At 37.3% G+C, this 24,261-nt stretch overlaps 2 protein-coding genes and 1 pseudogene across 2 annotated transcripts; all 3 read left to right on the top strand.

Annotated features, from left to right (window-relative positions):
* The window catches only part of LOC120882208, a 933,819-nt pseudogene that overhangs the window by 754,994 nt on the left and 154,564 nt on the right, over nucleotides 1-24,261 (top strand).
* On the top strand, nucleotides 1,871-2,809 carry LOC120854609 (olfactory receptor 1030-like). The gene has a single exon (XM_040228790.1). It carries the CDS (start codon nucleotides 1,871-1,873, stop codon nucleotides 2,807-2,809), a length of 939 nt encoding a protein of 312 aa, XP_040084724.1.
* Nucleotides 19,286-20,155, top strand: LOC120854708 (olfactory receptor 1030-like). Its single transcript, XM_040228944.1, has one exon. It carries the CDS (start codon nucleotides 19,286-19,288, stop codon nucleotides 20,153-20,155), a length of 870 nt encoding a protein of 289 aa, XP_040084878.1.

Here is a 24,261-nt window from a genome sequence, read left to right on the forward strand (position 1 = left end):
CTAGTCTTACAGTACAGTACCTTTAAAAGTTCGCTACTACTGTGTAATGGCTGGCAAATAGGAGCTGACTCCTATGTTCACATCTTTGAAAGTTTGCAACTTGAACGTCTGTATGTAGGGGGTTTACTGTATTAGTTATTTTGGCTTTTGATAAATAATTTAATAAATAGAGACACTAAAATACAATCCCAGAACCAAAAATGTTTTATTATGACAAACACAGAATGATTATGATTTCATTGATGTAGGCGACTTGTATTTTATTATGCTGGTCAAAATTCTAAATCTCTCAGGTGCATAATGAAATAATACACATGGGCAAGATAGCATGAGTGTTTCATTTACAAAGTACATTACAAGGTGACCTCTGTCCATCACTGAAATGGTAGCTATTAATGAGTCGTTATAACAATGACATGCCTTTATGTGCTATGAAAGTAAAGTGTAGATTTTTTCATCATAATCTTCATGGTCACCTTTATCATGCACAAAAGTTGGGAGATGCACTTTATGATTTCTTACATATTGTCTCAGTTATATGGATCATATGATTATTTTCAGTATGATTTTTTGCATGCTTTAATGAACTTTATATTGAAAATTCCAGTTTTAGAATTTATACTTACTCTTTGCAAGAATTAAAATGTGGCAAACTTATGACAAAGTCACTATGATCCAAGCATATTGTTGACAATCTTTTTTGATTGCTTTTTAAATTTATATTTAATAGGAGGATAAATGTTTTACAGAATTGTGTTGGCTTTTGCCATAGGACAATGTGAATCAGCCATACATATACATATGCACCCTCCCTCTTGAACCCCCTCTCCTACCTTGCACATCATCCCCCTTCTCAGTTGTCCCAGAGCACCAGGTTGAGTTTCCTGTGTTGTACAGCAACTTTCCCTTAGCTCTCTGCTTTACATATGGTTATGTATATGTTTCAATGCTGCTCTCTCAGTTCATCCCACCATCTCCTTCCTCTGCTGTGTCTGAAGCCAGTTCTCTATGTCTGCATTTCTATTCCTGCCCTGCAAATAAGTTCGTCAGTACCACTTATCTAGTTCCACATATGTCACACCAGGGAGATTTTAATACAATATCTCTGTATCCCAATGACTCTATACTCAAATATTTAATATCACTGATATATATATCATCCACCAACACAAACATACACATCATTTATGTACTATACGCTTCTCTGTTATTATACAAAAATAGGGATTTAATTTTGTATCTCATGCAACAATTTTGACCCCAATAATAGGCTATAAAATACAAGCAAAGATATTTTGAGCTGTCTTAAAAGTTGAGTAATATTTGATTATTTTAGGACCCCCTGAGACTGACAAGAGTAGGGAAAGAGGATATGCATTGCAGAGTCAGGGACCAGTATGAAAGAGATCTTGAGTTTGAAGGGGCAGGTAGACAGAATTTGGTTCTATAAAGACCTACAAATTCCATGAACTTAAGTCCACTAAGTTATGAAACACATGAGTTTTGATGACTGATGCTTTAGATACCACATCATATGTTATATTGAAAAACAAAGTGTCATAATTTCAATGAAAAGCAATGTTTAAAGAATTGTAAGTAATTCATGAAAACAATTTTCAGAAAAAAAAAGATTTTTTCAACTATGAAAAGACATAGAGAAAAGCATTTGAATGTATGATTGTCTTTATGTAAAGGAGCTCTGTATTAATTTAGATATTCAAAGTATAAATTTCCTGCTTACTAGGCTATTTATTTCACCTGTGTTTACATTATGAGAGGAGTGGGCATCAGATATGATGTGAGTAATGGGAAAATGACAAATGAGTTTTATTTCATTTACTTTAGAACATGATGAAGCTGAGCAAACACAATGTTAAAGGAAAACTATACAGAGGTGACTGAGTTTATCCTCCTTGGACTGACAGATCGAGCTGACTTGCAGCCTGTCCTTTTTGTGGTCTTCCTAGTCATCTACCTGATCACAGTCATTGGCAATGTAAGCATGATTTTGTTAATCAGAACTGACTCAAAGCTTCAGACTCCAATGTACTTCTTCCTCAGCCACCTCTCCTTTGTAGATCTCTGTTATGCCACCACTGTCACTCCTCAGATGCTGGTTCATTTCTTATGCAAGAAGAAAGCCATTTCCTTCCTTGGCTGCTTTATACAGTTTCACTTTTTCATTGCCTTGGTGATTGCAGATTATTATATGCTCACAGTGATGGCTTATGATCGCTATGTGGCCATCTGCAAACCATTGTTATATGGCAGCAAGATGTCCCGAGGTGTCTGCCTTTCTCTTGTTGCTGCTCCTTATTCTTACGGCTTTGTAAATGGTCTTGCCCAGACCATCCTGATGCTCCGTCTCTCTTTCTGTGGACCCAATGAAATCAACCACTTTTACTGTGCGGACCCACCTCTCCTAGTCCTGGCCTGCTCAGATACTTATGTCAAAGAGACTGCCATGTTTGTAGTTGCTGGTTTCAACCTCATGTGTTCTCTCACCATCATCTTCATCTCCTACATTTTCATCTTTAGAGCCATTCTGCATATCCACTCTGCAGAAGGGAGACACAAGGCCTTCTCCACCTGTGGGTCCCACCTGACAGCTGTCACTGTCTTTTATGGGACACTTCTCTGCATGTATCTGAGGCCCCCTTCCAAGACTTCTGTAGAACAGGGCAAAATTGTAGCTGTTTTTTACATTTTCATGAGTCCTATGATAAACCCTTTGATCTACAGCCTTCGGAACAAAGATGTTAAAAAAGCAATAAGGAGAGTGATTCAAGAGAAAAATTTTGTCAAATAGAGTAGACGTTTTGGTCACAGGTATGTAACATATAATAGTCTCTGATCAATTAGTGAGCACTTTAACAAATCATTTTGTCTATTGATCATTCTTCTCTTGTGTAATTCAGCAATAAGACTTGCAAGAATGTTTTTAAACTGTTAGCTGTGACTCAGTGTATTAAAATAATACCACATATAAATTGAAACACAAGATCAAATAACATTGTTATTACTGTATAAAATTAATAAAGGAGAGATTATTCTATCCATGTTACTCAAAAAGGTACAGACTTTTAACAGATAGAATTAAAAACTGATGCTAAGGGAATGACAATGTTTTAGATTTCCAGGGCTTAATGGGTTTTCAATTTATTTTCTAGGAACTTGTCAACCTTGTATGTGTATTTGTCTTTTGGTTTGTCTCTTTTGTTTTCTATTATTCAAATTATATAGGAATGAAGATTTTTGGGAATCTCAGGTTATTATTCCAGGACATATTTTAGATGATAATACTGGTCAAATAAAATTCTCATTCATAAGATTTTTGATGTAAATGCCAAATATTTATTTGAATATTTTTTATTATTCATTTTACCTGTTTTAAACTAATTTACATCCTTATCATAAAACTAGTTTTGGAGTTTCACTTTTTGTTGTTATGAATGATTTCCAATACACAGCCAAATTATAAACTAATATAATGAACACCAGGGTCAGTATAACTACAAATTAATATTTTCAAGCCACAATTTTTATTTTTAAAATTTTTAGTTTCTTTTGGAGCAGAGTTGATTAACAATATTGTGTTAGTTTCAGATATACAGCAAAGTGACTCAGTTATAAATATACATATATCTATTTTTTTATTGTTTTCCCATTTCTGTTACTACAGAGTATTGAACAGTGTTCCCTGTGCTATAACAGCAGGTCCTTTTGTTTCATATATTTTAGAAACTCAGATCACGCCTCTCCATGTCATGGACACTACTGCTCATCTTTGGCATCTCTTCCTGAGGCATATCTGGGGAAAGACTATGATGTTGAAAAGTGCTTAGAAGAGATGGGAACTGAGCAGAGTAGGGTCCTATTAAGGCCATCTAGTGAACTTTTTTTTTTTTCCCCAGATCTTCAGTGTCCTTACAGATGTTTGAATTTTCACATATAAAAATGGAGAAACATGATGTGGATTTGCTTTTTTTTTTTTTTGGTATTTAAAAAAATATATTTAGGCTATATTATTATGACATGTCAAGTATTGAGCTAGTATAATTCCTTTTAACATGTATAGTTTCTATCCCTTCTGTGATGTATAAAGTCTAAAAGTCAAATTTGTCTGATATTCACATATATTAGGCAGATTTTTGGGGGGGGGGTTATGGCTATTATGTATATTTTGACTCTTTTATTTTCAAGTCCTGAGTCCTTTTAATCACTGTGTGCTCTATTTTATTGTGAATATTGGCACTTTTGAATATTTTCTAATAATTAGCTTATGCTGTTCACAAACTTCTTTATGTGTTTTTCCCTTTACTTACTGTGAATTAAATTATATTTTAAGTTTGTTTTCTTTTTACTCCATGTTTGAATATGACACGTTCTATTACCACTTTTAATAAATTCCCTTAAATTGTATATGCATACTTGTCTTAACTTAGTCTTCACTATTCAATGCATCTACTTTGATTTTAAATAATAAAAAGAACTTAGAATATTTTAATTATGAATACATAATGCTTCTTACTTATAAACTATCATTTGAAGGTTGAGAATATATCTTTAATAACAAATTTTCAATAATGAAGTTTAAATATTATCTATATTTTATGACTAAAATTATATCAAGTTTTGACTCCATGTCAATGTTCTTTTAAAAAAATTTATTTTTATTTTTATTTTTAATTTAACTTTATTTTTTTAATTTATTTATTTTTTATTTTACTTTACAATACTGTATTGGTTTTGCCATACATTGACATGAATCTGCCACGGGTGTACATGAGTTCCCAATACTGAACCCCTCTCCCACCTCCCTCCCCATAACAATTTAGAAAGATGGTAATGATAACCATGTTCTTTTAACTGTAGTGACATTTATCAATGTTTCTCTCACAGTTTTCTTGCTCTCACTCTTCGTTTATGGTTTAGTTTTCTTTTGTGTGAGGTAAACCTTAATCACGTCTTTCAGTAGAGTGTCTCTCTTTCCACTTATCTGAGAATATCACTTGTCCATTCTCAAAGAAGAATTCATTTGGATATGAATGTAGAAAGACAGTTACTTGCTTTCAGGACTTAAATATTTTATTTTCTGTCTTCTTTTATCTTGGTTATACAGACTGATGCTCTACCAGATTATTTGGTATTTTTCTATGGGTAAAGTATTATCTTTTTTAATTATCAATTATCAGTTTCAGCATCAGTTGGGATTTAGTTGTATCTATCCTTCAGTATTTTCAGTGCCTCTGTGGCTGATTTCTTAAAGTTATATTCTCTTAGGATATATTCTCACAATATCATATAACTTTAATTCAGATAAATTTTGCAACTGCTGTTTTGATATTATCAGTGTGATTGACTCATATATTATCATCAATATTCTCAACTTCGTGAGGACCAGGTCAATAAACCACATCTAACTTTGCTCACATATTTAAAGTCAGACTTTATCCCCAAACCTAGAATGTAGTTGTTCTGAATATATATCATTTGAGTTAATAAAATATCACTATGCCCTATGCATTACAGTTCTTTGAGCACTGAAAATCTACTCCCTTCCAGTTTCCAACATGATTTTCACTCATTCTTAGATATATAATTCTGATTGTGCAACTTCAATGCCTCTTCACTCCCACCATGAAACAGAAGCATTTGAAGGACAAAAATCATCTTTTGTCTTTTTCTGACACTTTCTTCATTGACTATACAGTGGCAAACAGATAATTTTCTCTGAGTATTTGTTAACTATACCATTGACTGCTCAGTCGTGTCCAACTCTTTGCGACCCATGGACTGTAGCCTGCCAGGCTCCTATGCCCATGGGATTCTCCAGGCAAGAATACTGGAGTGGGTTGCCATTTCCTTCTCCAGGGGATCTTCCCAACCCAGGAATCAAACCCAGGTCTCCTGCATTGCAGGCAGATGCTTTATCCTCTGAGCCACCAGGGAAGCCCCCTTGTTAACTATATGCATGGATGAATGAGTGGATTAATGGGTAAGGGAATGCCATTTTACCCAGAGAATGTGTAGCATTGGGCGAATTTGTTACATTTCTTTCCTAAGCAATATGTTATAAAATACTAATAGTCTGATCCCAGCCTCACAATTTATTAACTGTAGGTTCCAGGGAAAGTTTATTAATCTCTACTTGCTTCAGTTTCCCATCTGTAAAATGAAGGTACTAATACTAAGCACCCACAGTCTTTGTGAGGATTAATTGAGTTAATGGTTGTGTAATACTAAGTCTAATGCTGGCACATGGGATGTACTCAAAGTTACATATAAATATTGTTAATGCTACCTATAAATAACGACTCCCATACTGTTTTCTTCCTACGGTTTTTAAATGAGTTAGTTACACATCCCACATCCTCTCCCTGTAAACTTTCAGTTTTGAGAGGTGAGATAATGCGTTCAATTAAATACAGATTGGCCTGAGGGGAAAAATAAGAATTATTGTACAGTCATTGAATTAAATATACATTGCCTACTCTTGAATTACTTAGCACATATTTGTTCTCAACTGTTATCTCCAAGGATAGCTGTGGAAATCGCATCTCTACTCAAAAGGGTTTGAAATCTGGTTCTGACCACAGCAATATTAACAAGTAATGAAAACAGACTGTTTCAGCCAAGGATGGGGCAGAGAGTTAAGACAGCATGGAGGATGGAGGTCAATCTCTGTGGAGGCACAGAAAGTGTCTTTTGAAAATTTTCAACTTGCACCTTTCAGTTAGTGCCATGACCAACCTAAATCCAATGAGAACCAGGAAAGCACTGACACAGGGAAAGCTAAAGGAACATGTAAAAAAAAAAAAACAAACAAAAAATGAGGGAAGAAAGGACAAACTATGTCTTCAGGTTAAGGTATGGAAACGACCTATGGCTGAAAAAGCAGTCAACTAGGTTTGTGAAGTCAGGAATTCAAATCCTACCCTGACACATACTAGCCACGTGGCACAGATGAGTTAGAAATTGACTGTTCCTTTACAGGAACCTCTGTTTCAGTTTAGCTGAAACTTCAAGAGTTTGGGTTGTTTTGAGGCATCAGTGAGATTATCTACAGTAAAAGTGTTTGTCAATCAACTAGTCTGTTTCAAAGTCCTATTCATGCCTGACCTGCCCAAGACATACATGTATATCAGGAAGGATAAGATACGAGCTCTTGATTTTGGAGAGGAAGCAGTTTCAGTTTAAAAGAAAAGGAAAATATATCAAATCAAACACTCATCAAAATTTCAAGTTGATATTTTTTGTGTGACTGAATACATCTCTTAGGGCAAATAGTGATTTGAAATTATGGAGAATAAGCCTGAGGAGTATGATGCACTTTCTGACCCAGGTGTTCCAGTAAATGGCTAGTGCTGCTAATTCCTTCTGAGATTTGCTTTAAGAATGGGTCCCCACCTCCCATATCCTGCTAGAAATGTGGTTATGTTTCTCAGCTTAGAGAGGGTTAATGAACTCTCTTAATCAGGGGTAAAGAAACCAAGTGTACATGCAAGCCAGAAGTAAAACTCTGTGCTTCTAATTTCTATTTTCAGTTGAAAGGAAATTTTAGCAAAGTCTCAATCTGATTCCCAAAATTTGCACTTTGCTCAAAATAAGTACATGCAATCCTTTTTGTTTTCCATGTCAGTGTCAAATTCAGCTAAGTTCCTGGAAAATATAGTTAGTGACATTTCTACTGATCTTTCTGAACACTATATGATAGAGCTATCACTACTGCACAAGAACCAAGAAAGGCAAACATTCTGCTCCCCCACACAAATGTAAAGACATGTCCTCAGGAGTAGGATGGACCTGATCTTAGTACAAGAGATCTTATCATTAGAGACGGACAACCTAAGAACCACTTGCATATTGATTTTGATTTCTTATTAAGATTGGGTGTGGATGCTTTATTTTAATGAAGATACATTGTTTTAATACCCTTTCATAGTCTTTCATGAGATATAAAACAATATGAAGCAAAAAAAAAAAAAAGGCAGAGTAAGCTTGAGAACCATTCTTACAGTGAATTCTTGCTAAAAGTTTATCTTTACTGCTCTTTTCTTGGACTAATTTGTTTTCTCATTCATTTGTAAGTGAATGCCCTACAAAGTTCATTTAGACAGGTAGATTCCCATTTAAGACAATCTCACAAGCACTTACCTGAAGGAGTAAATGGCAATGCACTCCAGTATTCTTGCAACTAAAACTCTCATGGACAGAGGAGCCTATCAGCTACAGTCCACGGGGCACAAAGAGCCAGACCCAACTGAGCAACTGAGCACACACACTGCGCAAGTACTGACTCTCGCTTTGGGGCACATCTATCCTTAATCTTTTCCATTTTTTGTGGGGTTTAGGAAGCGCTCATGTTCCTTCCATACCCTACACTGGCAGCTCTCCTGACCTCTGTGTTGTAAGAATGGTAGGATTCAGGCACATACAACTCGTGCAGTTAACAGGATTCTGTTCTCAGAAGCTCCTTAGATTGGTTGTTATGCTCTGCTCTCATTGTCTTAATATGCTTGATAGTTTTTGAACAGTGAGTAAATTTTCTTTTGTACAGGATTCTGTCTATAGTGTAGCCCACCAGGATCCTCTGTCCATGGGGATTCTCCAGGCAAGAACACTGGAGTGGGTTGCCATTCCCTTCTCCCAGGGATCTTTCCAACCCAGGAATTGAACACGGGTCTCCTGCATTGCAAGCAGATTCTTTACCATCTGAACCACCAGCGAAGACCATATAATGTCCTAGTTCCAGGTTTAACAGTTGGTACCCTTCTACCGTCCTTGAGCTACTCCACCATGAGAAGAGGCTCTTCTTGGCTGTGCACTAGTAAATACATAAGTACTTTGTTCAGAATATACTCATCTTCACTCTAGTCTGACCAGGCAGCCAAGTCAACTGTGATTTGTCTTTCTCTGTAAACACATTCTCTAACTAGGCCTTTTTTTTTTTTCTCTCTCTCTCTCCACTTATCAGTACTTCTACTCTGCTTCAGTTGGGATATGTCTGGATCTCACACAAGTCACTGAGCTTGTGAGTCAAGGCCATTTTTACTCCCACAAGCAATCATCAAGTGACATGTAATAAATGAATTCTGCAAATGAACTTCTCTATTTCAGTTTCCTGCCACATCTTTATGCATTTGAAATTTCCATGTCTTGATCTTTATCTTTCCATTTTGCTCTGTTCCAGTATTCATCACTTATTCTTTCTTTTGGGTTTCTTGTGTGTTAAAGATCTTGAAAATTTTTCTAAACCATCCTGATGCTGTTATACACTGTTTTCAGAGTATTTCCTCCCAAACACCCCTTTTCATAGCACCTGTAACTCAGTGCCAACTCCTGTTCTCCAGTGAAGATAGGAAACTCATAGGTAGAAATGAATCACCCTCTCAATGAAGTGAAATATTTGTGTTTGAGGGAGCATTTCATTTATGATTTTTTGCAGTGCTTTGCATGAAATGTGTGCATACACATATACCTACAAGCTCCAAAGGATGATCACATATAGCATTTTTACACACACACACCCCTATATATATGCATATGTAAAAGGAGAAGGAAATGGCAACCCACTACAGTATTTTTGCCTGGAGAATTCCATAGATATTATGTGAATTGTGTTATATTTTTTATTGAGTGAAAGATTCTTTAAATTCTGTAGTACTTTAAAAATTTCAAGTTTCATACACATGACTTCTTATATTCCCATAACAACTCCTCCCTCCCCCACAACACAATATTACATTCCCCTGCTTCCCTTGCCCCATCGGTAACCACTGGTTTTGCCTCTGTATCTGTGGGTTGCTTCTTTTTTGTTTAATTCACAAGTCTGTTGCATTTTTTTACAATCCACATATATGTGATATCACACAATATATTTTTTTTCTCTCTATCTGTTTTATTTTGGTAACATAATGCTCTATTGCTGTACTGAACTGTATAGAGTATGGTGGTACAGTATCTTTATTTGGAGTCAAAGATGAATGGAAGCAAGTGTAAAAGCAGTGGTTATATTGAAGGACACTTCAGATCTTCTCCATAGACTCCCATGAACTTTTCCTGGTAAGGTAAATGGAGATTGATAACATTATGGAAAATATCATTACAGGCACCTCACCATCAATACAAAATGCCCTTCGTGTGACTGATATCCATGTCTCTCCTCAATCAGACATGGTGCTTTGTCATGGCTCTGGAAAGGGGAGGAAGAAACAAGAGTTATCTCACTGCTCTGCTATGTCTGGGTGATTCCAGTCCTCAAGAAAGTGGCAGAAAAGCATGGCTAAGCCACATTTGGAATCCAATTTAATCACAATAATGCTAGTAATGTTAATCTCTGCCTCCTGTGTGAGTCTGCCAGTGATCCATTATGGTGATTCAGTGGCCTCTGTAGTATCCAGCAATGATAAAGCCAGAAATGTGTCTTCCACTGCAACATTTATTAACTATCTTGTGAAGTCTGTTCTAAGTCAGGGACATAACACAAAACAGAATTCTACTCAGATGGTTTAACTGAAGAGGATTCAATGGAAAGAATTTAATAAAGAGAACACAGGCAGTGTTGAAGTCAATCCAAGAAGTTGAAGTGCCTGGAGGGTAAGTTCAGAAAGCAGTTTCATCCCCGTCCTAAAGCAGCGAACACAAGGGCTACAGTCAGGAGTCCAGCGAAACTAGATCCAGGAAGAATGTCCCCTGCTACCTTCTCAACACAAGCCTCAGCCAAAATTTTCCTTGGAAAGATGCAGCCACCCTAGCACTTCCCTGTGAAACTGGGAGATAATTAAAGGGAAATTTGATTTTTTTTCCCCTCCCTCTCACTTGTGTTATGCTCTTGGTTTCTCCCATTGGCCAAACTCTGATGGAAACTAGACATCAAAGGAGCTCTGTTGATGGAATCTAAAGAATAAACTCCAAATGGACCAAAAAAAAAAGTTGATAAAAATGATAATAAGTCTAAATGAGCTAGGCTGACAAAGGAAGAATTACCAGCACGTTTGTATTATCTATATATCCACAGTGTTCCCTGTGCTATGCATTTATTATTATACTATTTAAAATATAAAGAATGGATTCAGAATCAGGAAGTAAGTAGTTCTAATGCAACAAATGTTGTCTGATGATCCAATGATTTTCCTCTGTCATGCACTCTTCTATCTTGTATGTTGTAAACAGGAGAGTTTAATATTTCCCACAAGTTATGTTTCAAAATACCAAGACATTGAGACATAAGTTGTACTAGAACAAAATGAATCTTATTGCTTCACCATTTCAGGAGATTTGATTCCCTGATGATATTGTGGAGAGACGAGAAGTTATGTTCTCAGTGGACTTAAGATTATAAAAAAAGTAAAACACTTGTGGTTGTCTATAGAATAGTCTTTTGGACTCTGTGGGAGAGGGAGAGGGTGGGATGATTTGGGAGAATGGCATTGAAACATGTTTAATATCATATATGAAATGAATCGCCAGTCCAGGTTTGATGCATGATACTGGATGCTTAGGGCAGGTGCACTGAGACGACCCAGAGAGAGGGTATGGGGAGAAAGGAGATGGGGGGGCGTTCAGGATGGGGAACACGTGTATACCTGTGGCAGATTCATGTTGATGTATGGCAAAACCAATACAATATTGTAAAGTAATTAACCTCCAATTAAAATAAATAAATTTATATTTTAAAAAAAGAGTAAAACACTTGTGGTTGTTTATAATCTAAATGATTTCCTCTGAGAAAGAGTTCAGTCCTAGGGATTTGGTCCCTCCGTGGCAATTCTGGTATAAACTCCTCAGGTTCTTCACTCCCATGCTGTCACTGAGAAATCACTCTTCTTTCACAGGTAAGGCTAGGTATTGTTAAAATATATTGTGAAATCTAGAAATAAATATTTTAATCAAATAGAATAAAATTATGACCTGAAATGTATTCTCATCCATTAGCAATTTTTTTAACAATTTCTTAAATAAATTTTAATAAAATTTCTGAGTTTATATTGAAAAGTGAAGTGAAAGTTACACAGTCATGTCTAACTCTTTGCGACCCCATGGACTATACAGTCCACAGAATTCTCCAGGTCAGAATACTGGAATGGGTAGCCATTCCATTCTCCAGGGGATCTTCCTGACCCAGGGATTAAACCCAGGCCTCCTGCATTGCAGGCAGATTCTTTACCAGCTGAGCCATGAGGAAAGCCCAAGAATACTGGCATGGCTAGCCTATCACTTCTCCAGCAGATATTCCTGACCCAGAAATTGAACTGTGGTCTCCCACATTGCAGGTGGATTCTTTACCAACTGAGCTACTAGGGAAGCCCCCCTCCCCCCAAAAAATGGGCTTTTCTGGGATATATTGAAAAGAAAGAAAGAAAGTGAAGCCACTCAGTCGTGTCCAAACTTTGCGACCCTGGGGACTGTAGCCCACCAGGCTCCTCTGTCCATGGGATTCTCCAGGCAAGAATACTGCAGTGGGTTGCCATTTCCTTCTCCAGGGGATCTTCCCGACCCAGGGAATGAACCCAGGTCTCCCCCATTGCAGGCAGACATTTTAACCTCTGATTATTGAAAAGAGCAGTACATATTTAGAATAAATACAATGGGAGAAACATTCTTCACTGAAAATGAAGAATGATTGAAGATTTCCACTGTGTGAAAATCATTATTATTTTATGTCAGACAAATTTCTTTTTAAATAGTTATTTTTTTTTCTTTTTCTCTATAAGGTGGGTAAAAGAAGAAGTAGTGCTATATAGATTATCACCAAAGTAATTACTGTTTATTGAGTCCCTTCTGGCATAAAAGTGAAAAAAAATGGGAAAGTCACTCAGTCATGTACAATTAGTTGGTACCCCATGGACTATAACTCACCAGGTTTCTCTGCCCATGGGATCCTCCAGGCAAGAATACTAGAGTGGGTAGACAGTCCCTCCAGAGGATCTTCCCAATCCAGGGTTTCAACCTGTGCCTCCTACACTGCAGTCAGATTCTTTACCAACTGAGCCACAGGGAAGCCCAGTTTCTTCTGTCAGTTCAGTTCAGTTCAGTCGCTCAGTGCTGTCCGACTCTTTGCGACCCCATGAATCGCACCATGCCAGGCCTCCCTGTCCATCACCATCTCCCAGAGTTCGCTCAGACTCACGTCCATCGAGTCAGTGATGCCATGCAGCCATCTCATCCTCTGTCGTCCCCTTCTCCTCCTGCCCCCAATCCCTCCCAGCATCAGAGTCTTTTCCAATGAGTCAACTCTTCGCATGAGGTGGACAAAGTACTGGAGTTTCAGCTTTAGCATCATTCCTTCCAAAGAAATCCCAGGGCTAATCTCCTTCAGAATGGGCTGGTTGGATCTCCTTGCAGTCCAAGGGAGTCTCAAGAGTCTTCTCCAACATCACAGTTCAAAAGCATCAATTCTTCAGTGCTCAGCCTTCTTCACACTCCAACGCTCACATCCATACATGACTACTGGAAAAACAATAACCTTGACTAGATGGAGCTTAGTCAGCAAAGTAATGTCTCTGCTTTTCAATATGCTATCTAGGTTGGTCATAACTTTTCTTCCAAGGAGTAAGTGTCTTTTAATTTCATGGCTGCAGTCACAATCTACAGTGATTTTGGAGACCCAAAAAATAAAGTCTGACACTGTTTCCACTGTTTCCCCATCTATTTCCCATGAAGTGATGGGACCAGATGCCATGATCTTCATTTTCTGAATGTTGAGCTTTAAGCCAACTTTTTCACTCTCCTCTTTCACTTTGATCAAGAGGCTTTTTCGCTCCTCTTCACTTTCTGCCATAAGGGTGGTGTCATCTGCATATCTGAGGTTATTGATATTTCTCCCAGCAATCTTGATTTCAGCAGTGTTTCTTCCAACCCAGCGTTTCTCATGATGTACTCTGCATAGAAGTTAAATAAGCAGGGTGACAACATACAGCCTTGATGTACCGCTTTTCCTATTTGGAACCAGTCTGTTGTTCCATGTCCAGTCCTAACTGTTGCTTCCTGACTTGCATACAGATTTCTCAAGAGGCAGGTCAGGTGGTCTGGGATTCCCATCTCTTTCAGAATTTTCCACAGTTTATTGTGATTCACAATCAAAGGCTTTGGCATAGTCAATAAAGCAGAAATAAATGTTTTTCTGGAACTCTCCTGCTTTTTCCATGATCCAGTGGATGTTGGCAATTTGATCTCTGGTTCCTCTGCCTTTTCTAAAACCAGCTTGAACATCTGGAAGTTCACGGTTCACGTACTGCTGAAGCCTGGCTTGGAGAATTTTGAGCATTACTTTACTAGCATGTGACATGAGTGCAATTGTGCAGTAGTTTGAGCATTCTTTGGCATTGCCTTTCTTTGGAATTGGAATGAAAACTGACCTTTTCCAGTCCTGTGGCCACTGCTGAGATTTCCAAATCTGCTGGCATATTGAGTGTAGCACTTTAACAGCATCAGCTTTCAGGACTTGAAATAGCTCAACTGGAATTTCATTACCTCCACTAGCTTTGTTCGTAGTGATGCTTTCTAAGGCCCACTTGACTTCACATTCCAGGATGTCTGGCTCTAGATGAGTGATCACACCATCGTGATTATCTGGGTCATGAAGCTCTTTTTTGTACAGTTCTTCTGTGTATTCTTGCCACCTCTTCTTAATATCTTCTGCTTCTGTTAGGTCCATACCATTTCTGTCCTTTATCGAGCCCATCTTTGCATGAAATGTTCCCTTGGTATCTCTAATTTTCTTGAAGAGATGTTTGGTCTTTCCCATTCTGTTCTTTTCTTCTATTTCTTTGTATTGATCGCTGAAGAAGGCTTTCTTATCTCTTCTTGCTATTCTTTAGAACTCTGCATTCACATGCTTATACCTTTCCTTTTCTCCTTTGCTTTTTGCCTCTCTTCTTTTCACAGCTATTTGTAAGGCCTCCCCAGACAGCCATTTTGCTTTTTTGCATTTCTTTTCCATGGGGATGGTCTCGATCCCTGTCTCCTATACAATGTCACGAACCTCAGTCCATAGTTCATCAGGCACTCTATCTATCAGATCTAGGCCCTTAAATCTATTTCTCACTTCCACTGTATAATCATAAGGGATTTGATTTAGGTCATACCTGAATGGTCTAGCGGTTTTCCCTACTTTCTTCAATTTAAGTCTGAATTTGGCATTAAGGTGTTCATGATGTGAGCCACAGTCAGATCCTGGTCTTGTTTTTGTTGACTGTATAGAGCTTCTCCATCTTTGGCTGCAAAGAATATAATCAATCTGATTTCGATGTTGACCATGTGGTGATGTCCATGTGCAGTCTTCTCTTGTGTTGTTGGAAGAGGGTGTTTGCTATGACAAGTGCATTTTCTTGGCAAAACTCTATTAGTCTTTGCCTTGCTTCATTCTGCATTCCAAGGCCAAATTTGCCTGTTACTCCAGGTGTTTCTTGACTTCCTCCTTTTGCATTCCAGTCCCCTATAATGAAAAGGACATCTTTTTGGGGTGTTAGTTCTAAAAGGTCTTGTAGGTCTTCAGAGAACCGCTCAACTTCAGCTTCTTCAGAGTTACTGGTTGGGGCATAGACTTGGATAACTGTGATATTGAATGGTTTGCCTTGTAAACGAACAGAGATCATTCTGTCATTTTTCAGACTGCATCCAAGTACTGCATTTCAAACTCTTTTCTTGACCATGATGGCTGCTCCATTTCTTCTGAGGGATTCCTTTCCGCAGTAGTAGATATAATGGTCATCTGAGTTAAATTCACCCATTCCAGTCCATTTTAGTTCACGGATTACTAGAATGTTGACGTTCACTCTTGCCATCTCGTTTGATCACTTCCAATTTGCCTTGATTCATGGACCTGATATTCCAGATTCCTATGCAATATTGCTCTTTACAGAATTGAACCTTGCTTCTTTTTTTTTTTTTCTCTGCTTTTGAATATGCTATCTAGGTTTGAACCTTGCTTCTATCACCTGTCACATCCACAGCTGGGTATTGTTTTTGCTTTGGCTCTATCCCTTCATTCTTTCTAGAGTTATTTCTCCACTGATCTCCAGTAGCATATTGGGCACCTACTGACCTGGGGAGTTCCTCTTTCAGTATCCTATCATTTTGTCTTTTCATACTGTTCATGGGGTTCTCAAGGCAAGAATACTGAAGTGGTTTGCCATTCCCTTCTCCAGTGGACCACATTCTGTCATACCTCTCCACCATGACCCTCCTGTCTTGGGTTGCCCCGCAGGCGTGGCTTAGTTTCATTGACTTAGTCAAAGCTGTAGTCCTAGTGTGATTAGATACTGCCTCTCTAATTGCCACTAAGTTTCACCTGATGAAGGTGATAGGTTTCCCCCTAAAAGGGGTATCATAAACACACACATCAAATATAAGACACAATTCACTTTGAGAAATGTTAAAACATGACTCAGGTTCAATAGTCATTTTTAAGTATTAGGTTGGTTGTTTTCGACACTTGCCTCATGGAGAGGTAAGTGCAAGATTTCATTAGGTGAAAATTGCAACCTTCATTAACATACAGATTTAAAAAAAACTGATCAGGCTTAAATTCTTCTATTTTTCTCATAGTACAAAATTTTATTACTGTACCGTGAAGGGGTATCATATTGGAAAAAGCTATAGATCATAGGTCACAGAGCCTCAAGGTAAGTATGATTGTCAAGAGCACAAAGCTCATTAGTCCCCAAGGCCATTTCTGTCCACTTCTGAGTTTTTCTTGCCCAATCATGTAGGATATTGTGTTCTGTTTTTGAAAAGAAAGATCATGACTGTAAAGTACTGAGGTAAATGATCTTAAATGTTCATTGCTTGCACTGCCTCATTTCCATGCAGTAAAAATTGAATGGAGATGTTAAATATCTTGACTGATGATTGAATAAATACAAACCTTAAAGACACAAACCAGAAACAAAGAATGTTTGCTTATTATGACTATAACTCTAATCTTAAGAATTTAGAAAAACCAAACGATTGTGGTTTCATAGATTTAAATGACTTGCCTTGCATTTTATCACCCTGGGTAATAGTTCAAATATCTCAAGTAGATAATGAAATAGTTCAAATGGGTAAGAAAGCAGGAGTGGTTCATTTACAAAGGGCATTACATGTGACCCATGTCCATCCCTAACCTTGTAGCTATTAATGAGTCTTATAACAATGACATACCTGGTTATTTGCTATTGAAGGAAAGTGTAGATTTTTTTGAGTATAGCCTTCATGGTCTCCTTTATCATGCACAAAATTTGAGAATTCAATTTTGTGATTTCTTTACCTACTGTCTCAGTTTTATAGGTAATACGATTATTTTATTATCAGTGTGATCTTTTACATGATTTAAGAAAGTTGAATTCTTGTCATAAAGTTTACTCTTATTCTCTGCAAGAGTTAAAATGAGGTAGAGTTACAACAAAATCATTATGGTTTGGGGACATGTCTGTCAATCATTTTAAGTAATTGTCTCCTCCACCCAAATGAAATTTTTGATACATTATTTCCCCTAATCACTCTGTCCTTTAATATTTGATACCACTTGAGAGTCCCTTGGACTGCAAGGAGATCCAACCAGTCCATTCTGAAGGAGATCAGCCCTGGGATTTCTTTGGAAGGAATGATGCTAAAGCTGAAACTCCAGTACTTTGGCCACCTCATGCGAAGAGTTGACTCACTGGAAAAGACTCTGATGCTGGGAGGGATTGGGGGCAGGAGGAGAAGGAGATGACCGAGGATGAGATGGCTGGATGGCATCACTGACTTGATGGCCATGAGTCTGAGTGAACTCCAGGAGTTGGTGATGGACAGGGATGCCTGGCGTGCTGTGATTCATGGGGTCACAAAGAGTCGGACATGACTGAGCAACTGAACTGAACTAAACTGATATGTATAAAAATACACTCATACTATCTATATACTATATGCTTGTCTGTTTTCATAGAAAATCACTTATTTATTTTATGTCCCATGAACCAATTTTTGCCCTCAATAATTGGCTGTAATATAATAATCTAAGTATATCCAGAGATGTCTTTAAAAATTAAGCAAAATTTGTTGATGTGAGGGCCTCTGGAGGTAGGCAGGAGTAGATAAAATGAACATGTAACACAGGGTGAGGGACTAGGTTGAAAATGACCTTGAGGTTAGAGTGGCAGATAGACAGACACTGGTTCTATAAGATCTATTTATTCTACACCTTAAATTCATTCCACTGTGCCTAGAAGTGTGGGATGGGGAGAGGAGACGGGATATATGTATAATTATGACTAATCTGCATTGTACGGCAGAAACCAACACAATATTATAAAACAATTTTCCTAAAATTAAAAAATAAATTGAAGAAAGAGAATTAAAACAATCATTCCATTGTGAGTAAATATTTCAATTACTTTTTTTTCTTAAAAAAAAACTTTTTATTTACATAGGGTTGATTTACAGTGTTGTGTTATTACAGGTAGACAGCAAAATTAATCAGTTATACATATATCTGATGTATGTATTTTAAAATACACATATTTTTTAAAAACTTCATTACAACATAAAAATTATACTGAAAACAAATGATTATAATTTCAAATAAAAGTAATGATTAAAGGAATTGAAAGTGACCAATTAATGATAATGATTTTTAGGAAAGATAAAAGCTTCAACTATGAAAAGAAATGTAAAAAAAAAAAATTGAAAATATGACTGTTTTTATGCAAAGGACCTCTCTTTCCTTTTGTTGTTAGTCACTCAGTCATGTCCAAGCAAGCATTTATGACCTGATGGACTGTAGCCCGCCAGGATCCTCTGTGCATGGAATTCTCCAGGCAAGGTTACTGGAGCGAGTTTCCATTTCCTTTTTCATGGGCTCTTACCCAACCAGGGATCAAACCAGTGTCTTCCACATTGCAGGCAGATTCTTTAGCGACTTGAGCCACCAGTGAAGCTGAAAGGAACTCTACTTTTAAAGTTAAATATTGAAAACATTAATGCTTGATTACTAGGTGATTTCTGCTTTAAAAAAATTTTTTTTGATATGGACCATTTCTGAAGTCTTTACTAAATTTCTTATAATGTTTGCCAAGAGGCATGTGACATCTTAGATCCCTAACTGGGGATCAAACTCTTATCCCCTGCATTGGAAGGTGAAATATTAACCACTGGATTACCAAGAATGTCTGTTAGATTATTTCTTTATTCCATAAGTATTTACAAGTTTGAGAGGAGTAGGCATCAGATTAAATTTGTGAACAATGGAAAAATGATGAAAGATAGATTCATTTTTATTTCCTTTACATTAGATCTCATTGGGAGCTGAGCAAACACAATGTTAAAGGAAAACTATACAGAGGTGACTGAGTTTATCCTCCTTGGACTGACAGATCGAGCTGACTTGCAGCCTGTCCTTTTTGTGGTCTTCCTAGTCATCTACCTGATCACAGTCATTGGCAATGTAAGCATGATTTTGTTAATCAGAACTGACTCAAAGCTTCAGACTCCAATGTACTTCTTCCTCAGCCACCTCTCCTTTGTAGATCTCTGTTATGCCACCACTGTCACTCCTCAGATGCTGGTTCATTTCTTATGCAAGAAGAAAGCCATTTCCTTCCTTGGCTGCTTTATACAGTTTCACTTTTTCATTGCCTTGGTGATTGCAGATTATTATATGCTCACAGTGATGGCTTATGATCGCTATGTGGCCATCTGCAAACCATTGTTATATGGCAGCAAGATGTCCCGAGGTGTCTGCCTTTCTCTTGTTGCTGCTCCTTATTCTTACGGCTTTGTAAATGGTCTTGCCCAGACCATCCTGATGCTCCGTCTCTCTTTCTGTGGACCCAATGAAATCAACCACTTTTACTGTGCGGACCCACCTCTCCTAGTCCTGGCCTGCTCAGATACTTATGTCAAAGAGACTGCCATGTTTGTAGTTGCTGGTTTCAACCTCATGTGTTCTCTCACCATCATCTTCATCTCCTACATTTTCATCTTTAGAGCCATTCTGCATATCCACTCTGCAGAAGGGAGACACAAGGCCTTCTCTACCTGTGGGTCTCTCCTGACAACTGTCACTGCCTTTTATTGGACACTGTTCTGCATGTATCTGAGGCCCCCTTCTGAGACAACAGGGCAAAATTGTAGCTGTTTTTTATATCTTTGTGAGTCCTATGCTACATCCTTTGATCTACAGCCTTAAGAACAAAGATGTTAAAAACGCAGTAAGGAGAATGATAGAAAGGAAATTTTTTTCCCAAGTAGGGTGCACATTTTGATCACAGGTATGTAATATATCCATGTTGTCTGATCAATTAGTGAGTTATTTAAATTTAAAAAATCATTTTGGCTCTGAATTATTCTTTTTCTTTTGTAATTCACGTATAAAACTTGGAAGACGGTTAGCCTATTGTTAGTTGTGACTCAGTGTATTAAAAAAAAACACCATATATAAATTAAAACACAAGACCAAGCAGCATTGTTATTGCTGTATAAAACTAATAAAGGGCAGTTTATTATATCCACTTTACTCATAATTGTACAGAGTTTTAATATACAGTCCTACAGCCTTCCAAACAAAGATGTAAAAAAGAGCAATAAGCAAAGTGTTGCAAGAGAAACTGTCAAATCAGATACACATTTCACCAGACGTATGTAATATATTTCTAACTAATCAGAGATAATTTTCAGTTAATAAATCACTCTTCCTATTGGCTTATTTTTCTTTTGTAACTCACTTATAAGACTTGGAGGAATGTGTCAGATCATTAGCTTGTGTTATTTTAGTGTATTTAAAATAAATGTCATATAGGAATTTAATGACAAGACCAGACAGCATTGTTATTGCTCTGTAAAATTACTAAGGACAGATCATTCTATTCACAGTACTCATAATGGTACAAAGTTATAAAAGACAAATTCACCAAGTTGTGTTAAGACAATGAAATTTGTTTGATTTGGAGGGTTTATAGTTTCTGAAATATTTTCAAAAACTTATCAGCCATATCAGGAAGAGAGGTTTTTCTGTTTGTTTGCTTGATTTTTTTCCTTTGTTCACATTATGTATCAGTGAAGATCACTGTGTATCTTATTAGTGAAGATCACTGTGTATCTTATTACTCTAAGAAACTTGTTTAGGTGTTATTACTGTTCCAATGGAATAAAACTGATATTTTACTTTCATTCATTATTTTTTTATTATGATCTTTTACCAGCTCACAGTCATAAACACAAAATAATATAAAGAGCACTTGTCTAAGCATAACAAATCATCACTAAGTATTCACACAATAACACTTTTGTTTAGGATTCACACATCTCCATGTCATGGACCCCACTGCTCACCTTTGGCATCTCATCCTGAGGCATACAAGTGGGGGAATCTTATGGTGCTGGAAAACTCTCAGAAGAGATGGCAGTTGAGCAGTATATGGTTCTATTCGGCCAAGCTAGTTTATTTCTCTGCTTTTTTCAGATCTTCAGTATCCCCACACAAGTTTTATTGTTTCACACATAAGACATGAGAGAAATGTTTGTGTATTTTTTTTCTTTTCTTTGCATAGTTCTTTAAACATGGAGTTTATATTATTAAATTGTGTCAAGTAATAAGTTAGTATTATTCCTCATAACATTTATAGTTTCTATCTCATTTCTGATACTTAAAAACTAAAAGTTGTTTCTGATAATCATAGCTCTTTAGTGGTATGTTTATTGTTTCCAGCGCAGTCAGTTCAGTTCAGTCACTCAGTCATGTCCGAATCTCTGCGACCCCATGGACTGCAGCATGCCAGGCTTCCCTGTCCATTACCAACTCCCAGAGCTTGCTCAAACTTGTATCCATCAAATCAGTGATGCCATCCAACCATCTCATCCTCTGTCATCCCCTTCTCCTCCTGCCTTCAATCTTTCCTAACATCAGGGTCTTTTCCATTCAGTCAGTTCTTTGCATCAGGTGGTCAAGGTATTGTGTCAGGAGCCCTGTTAGGCATTACTGACAAAATGGAGGCATGGCCCCAAACCCCTCTCTTTGTCCTGCAGGCACAGACTCAGGATGAAGGAGTTAGGCCTTGTGATTCTGACTTGTTTTTTCCTCTCCTCGGCTGAGTTGACTGAAAAGGAATATTAAGGTGCTTATTGTTCTTGAGAGGAGCATGAGAAGGCACAAAGCCTTCTGCAGCTGTGCTCAGAGAATAATTCATAAAGTTAATCATTGACATTTGTTTAAGGGCTTTTACAAAAGAGTGTTCCAGGATGAGCATATAGGCCGCAACTTGAGGCCATGGGAGGGATTGCTATCTGAAGCCTATTTGTGAGGAAAATGTTTATGGCAAAGGAGTTTACTGAATTTAGGGCTTAGAAATAATTAAAATAGTTAGAAGTTAAAGATTTAAGGAATGTTGTAATGTTAGCATATTTTACTATAGCTTACAGAGGTTAGGAATTTTAGAGATACTAATAGCTAGAAGCCTTTTTAAGAGATTGTGAGCTCAGGATGTTAGGGGCAAAGAGGATTTAGAAAGATAAGAAATAAACTGAGGAATGTAGCATGAGTTACAATGCAATCACAAGTTAGCTATAGGACACATAAGAGGAAGTAGATAATAGATGGTAAAGTTGATTCCGAGAGAATTGCTGAAGCAGGAACTCTGTTTGAAGGGCAACAATGATTAATGGAGATAATAAATCTAGGTGAGGAGGAACTGAAAATGTCAAATCTCTGACCTAATGCCTTTGTAAAAGTATAAAAGAAAATCTTAAACTTGAAATAAATGCACAGTCCAAGAAAATTGAGAGGCTGCATCATTACTCACCAACACCATCCCTCCCTTCAGGTTGAACCCCTGGCTGCTAAAGCTGGACTCCGGCAGTATTGAAGTTTTAGCTTTAGCATCAGTCCTTCCAATGAATATTCAGGTCTAATTTCTTCTAGGATAGACTGGTTGTATCTCCTTGCAATCCAAGAGACTCTTTAGAATCTTCTCTAACACCACAGTTAAAAAGCATCAATTCTTCAGCACTCAGCTTTCTTTATAGTCCAGCTCTCACATCCATACTACTGGAAAAATCATAGCTTTGACTAGAAGGACCTTTGTTGGCAAAGTAATATCTTTGCTGCTCAGAGGTTAAAGCGTCTGCCTGCAATGCAGGAGACATGGGTTCAATCCCCAGGTCGGGAAGATCCCCTGGAGAAGGAAATGGCAACCCACTCCAGTATTCTTGCCTGGAGAATCCCATGGATGGAGAAGCCTGGAGGGCTACAGTCCATGGGGTCGCAAAGAGTCAGACACGACTGAGCGACTTCATTTCACTTCACTTCACTAGATTGGGCTTCCCTGGTGGCTTAGAGAGTAAAGTGTCCGCCTGCAATGTGGGAGACCCGGGTTCAATCCTTGAGTTTGGAAGATTCCCTGGAGAAGGCATTGGCAACCCACTCCAGTACTCTTGCCTGGAAAATCCCATGGATGGAGGAGCCTTGTGGGCTGCAGTCCATGGGGTCGGAAAGAGTCAGACACGACTGAGTGACTTCACTTTCACTTTCCTAGATTTGGTCAAAGTTTTTTATTTTAACCACTGTGAATTAAATCATATTTTCTAAGTTTCTTTTCTTTTTACTCCTTGTTTGACTATGACACATTCTATCATCTATTTTCAATAAATTTCCTTAAATTTTATATTCATACTTGTCTTAACTTAGTCATTAATCAGTACATCTACTTTATTGTTAAATAATAAAAGGAGCTTAGAACATTTTAATTATGGATATATCCTGCTTCTAACTAATAAACTTTCATCTGCAGTCATAGAATTCATCATTAATAATAAATTATTTAATAATGAAGTTTACACATTATCTATGTAGTATATTATTTCAAGTATATTTGTATTAAATATTGATTCAATATCCATGTTCCTTTGACTTTGGTGACACTTACCCCTGTTTCAATAACAATTATCTTTGCTGTGACTCTTCATTTATGGTTTAGTTTTCTTCTCAGTGTTATAAACCCTTACTTAGTTCTTTTAGTGAGAGTCCCTTCAATCGACTTATCTAAGAATATCATTTGTCCATTCAGAATGGAGCATTCATTTGGGTATGAATATACCAAGACAAATACTTGTTTTCAGCATTTAAAATATATTTTATTTTCTGGCTTCTTTTAGTTTGATTATAGAGATAGATGCACTATTAGATTATCTTCCTCTGTGGGTAAAGTATTATCATTATTCAGTTCAGTTCAGTTCAGTCGCTCAGTCGTGTCCAACTCTTTGCAACCCCATGAATCACAGTTATCATTAGTTTTCTTGTTT

Source organism: Oryx dammah, unplaced genomic scaffold (genome assembly GCF_014754425.2).
Source record: "Oryx dammah isolate SB20612 unplaced genomic scaffold, SCBI_Odam_1.1 HiC_scaffold_2, whole genome shotgun sequence".
Taxonomy (NCBI): Eukaryota; Metazoa; Chordata; class Mammalia; order Artiodactyla; family Bovidae; genus Oryx; species Oryx dammah.

Excerpts from the sequence above, each read along its gene's own strand:
- LOC120854609 (XM_040228790.1), top strand. The coding sequence starts at position 1,871 with ATGTTAAAGGAAAACTATACAGAGGTGACTGAGTTTATCCTCCTTGGA.
- LOC120854708 (XM_040228944.1), top strand. The coding sequence starts at position 19,286 with ATGTTAAAGGAAAACTATACAGAGGTGACTGAGTTTATCCTCCTTGGA.